The following is a 2,082-nucleotide window of genomic DNA, read 5'->3' on the forward strand; positions in this document are numbered from 1 at the left end:
AATTACTAAAAGGACATTGCACATATAAATGTCAATATATTTTTTAGTACAGAAATATCATTTAAACTTAGTGAATATGAAAAATAATGTATGTTATTTGAGAAAAATGAATTAAAAGAATTTAATAATTGAGAAGTGAAGACAGGTGTAGAGTATATACTCTGCCAAATGTCGTCGTGTTATGCAAAGTTAGGAGAAAACCTTCTCATATCATATAAGATTTAATAAACTCTATAAAAGATAAGGATAGACAATGATATTAGTAATATTTTAACAAGGTACATATAGAAGATAGATAAACATATATATTAGGCTCTATAATTTGTGTATATTACAGAGGTTGACTAAATATAAACAAACAAAAAACAAAATTAAGCAAAATTTAAGCAAAAGCTAAGCCATTGCTCAATTTGGTATAACACATGCATTTTACATTATTTGATCTAAAAATATGAATTTAGATTGTCTACATAAAATAAATACCCAAATTTGGTGAACATAAACTATTACTTTTCAAAGAGAGTTAAAATTTATCAGTTTTAGATTGATGTCTAAAGTCAGGTTTGTGAAGATTTGGACGACACAAAATAAAGATATAAGATGTTGAGATGAAAAGTGTGATAAAAATTTTAAGTAGTTAGTATCTATGATAAACACGAATCAACCGAAGTAGTCTGCTCATTTAAATTCAACAATATCATATTCGAGTTAGAAAGTATGGGACAAATCACTATATTCAAAGTCTAACTCAAATAGTAATAACAGTTTAATAAATCACTTTAGGTTATATGGTTTTCTTAAATTTGTGTTATTTCAGCGATATATCTAAAAGAGTTGTGAGATCAATTCTAGAAAACTGATGATGTTTAGTAAAAATCTTTATTAAAAAAGTATCCTAGAAGTTTTAAACCCCAACTTTATTGTCTAAATTTTTGGTTAATTCGATTATATAACTCAACATAATATATACAACAAATCCAGAAAAACAAACCCAACAAATTCGATTATTAATAACGAAGTGCGTGACGTTTCTTTGAGACCTAAACGCCGCGTAGTGCAACAAGTAACTGTTGTTTATGATACGACACGAAATAGTCCAAGCATAAATTAACTGTTACCGGAGAAAGAAAGAGAGAGAGAGAGAGAGAGATGGATACGCCGGCGCGTGGGCGCTTGCTACCGTTCTCGGAGAAGGAGAAAACGGAAGAAGAGTCTGGAACACTGGAATCGAGTCTCTTACAGCTAATCGATGACAATCGTCGATCGTCGTTACATCTCCGGGAAAAAACCGGTACGTGAACCGAACTCATTCCGAATCAAAATCGAGAGAATAGATAAGTGAGATTCACAAATTGGAAAAAAAAAAACAGAGAGATCGAGGAAGGAAGCGATCAGACACGCGGCGAGAACGGCGGATCTGTTAGTGAAGGCGGTGAACGGAGGAGTAGAGGAGTGTTTCGTCAACGAGAAACGGATTGAGTCGGAGATTAGGAATCTGGCGGTTACGGTGGCGCGATTCGGGAAACAGACGGATCAGTGGCTTGCTGCGACTCACGCCGTTAATAGCGCCGTTAAGGTTTTCTCATCATCATCTCTAATACGAACGGGTCTTCTAAATTGTTTGTGTTTTGTTCAATGATGGATCTGTGTTATATTATGGTTTCTTGAATTTCACAGGAAATTGGGGATTTTGAGAATTGGATGAAGACTATGGAGTTTGATTGTAAGAAGATCACTGCTGCAGTTCGCAATATTCATGATGATCAATAAGAGCAACTTGTTGTGACTCATTGATACAGAGTTGTTCTTATACGCATTGATTTAGTGTTGCTCTGTTTGAATGTAGTGCATCAGATTGGATCAAAGAGTTTGGGACTCAATCGAATTCACTGGTTCCTTATGAGAATATGGCATCTATAGTTAGACAGTAGAGAGCAAGTATGTTTTGTACAGATCGATCATGTCCTTGTTGGGAAGATCATCCCCCCCGAAAGTTATTTCTGTCTGGCCACAGGTTTATCTTAGCCAGTTCCTTGTCGGGTTTTGTCATTATGAGTGATTCAAGAGATTCTCAATCCTTTA

General features: G+C 34.5%; 1 protein-coding gene across 1 annotated transcript; it reads left to right on the forward strand.

Moving 5' to 3' along the window:
• On the forward strand, positions 1,121-2,082 carry LOC104786627 (biogenesis of lysosome-related organelles complex 1 subunit 1). The gene is made up of 3 exons (XM_010512076.1): positions 1,121-1,291; positions 1,371-1,576; positions 1,678-2,082. The coding sequence occupies exons 1-3, from the start codon at positions 1,150-1,152 to the stop codon at positions 1,768-1,770; spliced, it is 441 nt and encodes a 146-aa protein (XP_010510378.1). The 5' UTR covers positions 1,121-1,149; the 3' UTR covers positions 1,771-2,082.

Source organism: Camelina sativa, chromosome 5 (assembly GCF_000633955.1).
Source record: "Camelina sativa cultivar DH55 chromosome 5, Cs, whole genome shotgun sequence".
Lineage (NCBI taxonomy): Eukaryota > Viridiplantae > Streptophyta > Magnoliopsida > Brassicales > Brassicaceae > Camelina > Camelina sativa.

Coding starts and splice junctions, on each gene's coding strand:
- LOC104786627 (XM_010512076.1), top strand. CDS start 1,150: ATGGATACGCCGGCGCGTGGGCGCTTGCTACCGTTCTCGGAGAAGGAG. Junction 1,292..1,370: donor ACATCTCCGGGAAAAAACCG/GTACGTGAACCG, acceptor AAAAAAAAACAG/AGAGATCGAGGAAGGAAGCG. Junction 1,577..1,677: donor CCGTTAATAGCGCCGTTAAG/GTTTTCTCATCA, acceptor TGAATTTCACAG/GAAATTGGGGATTTTGAGAA.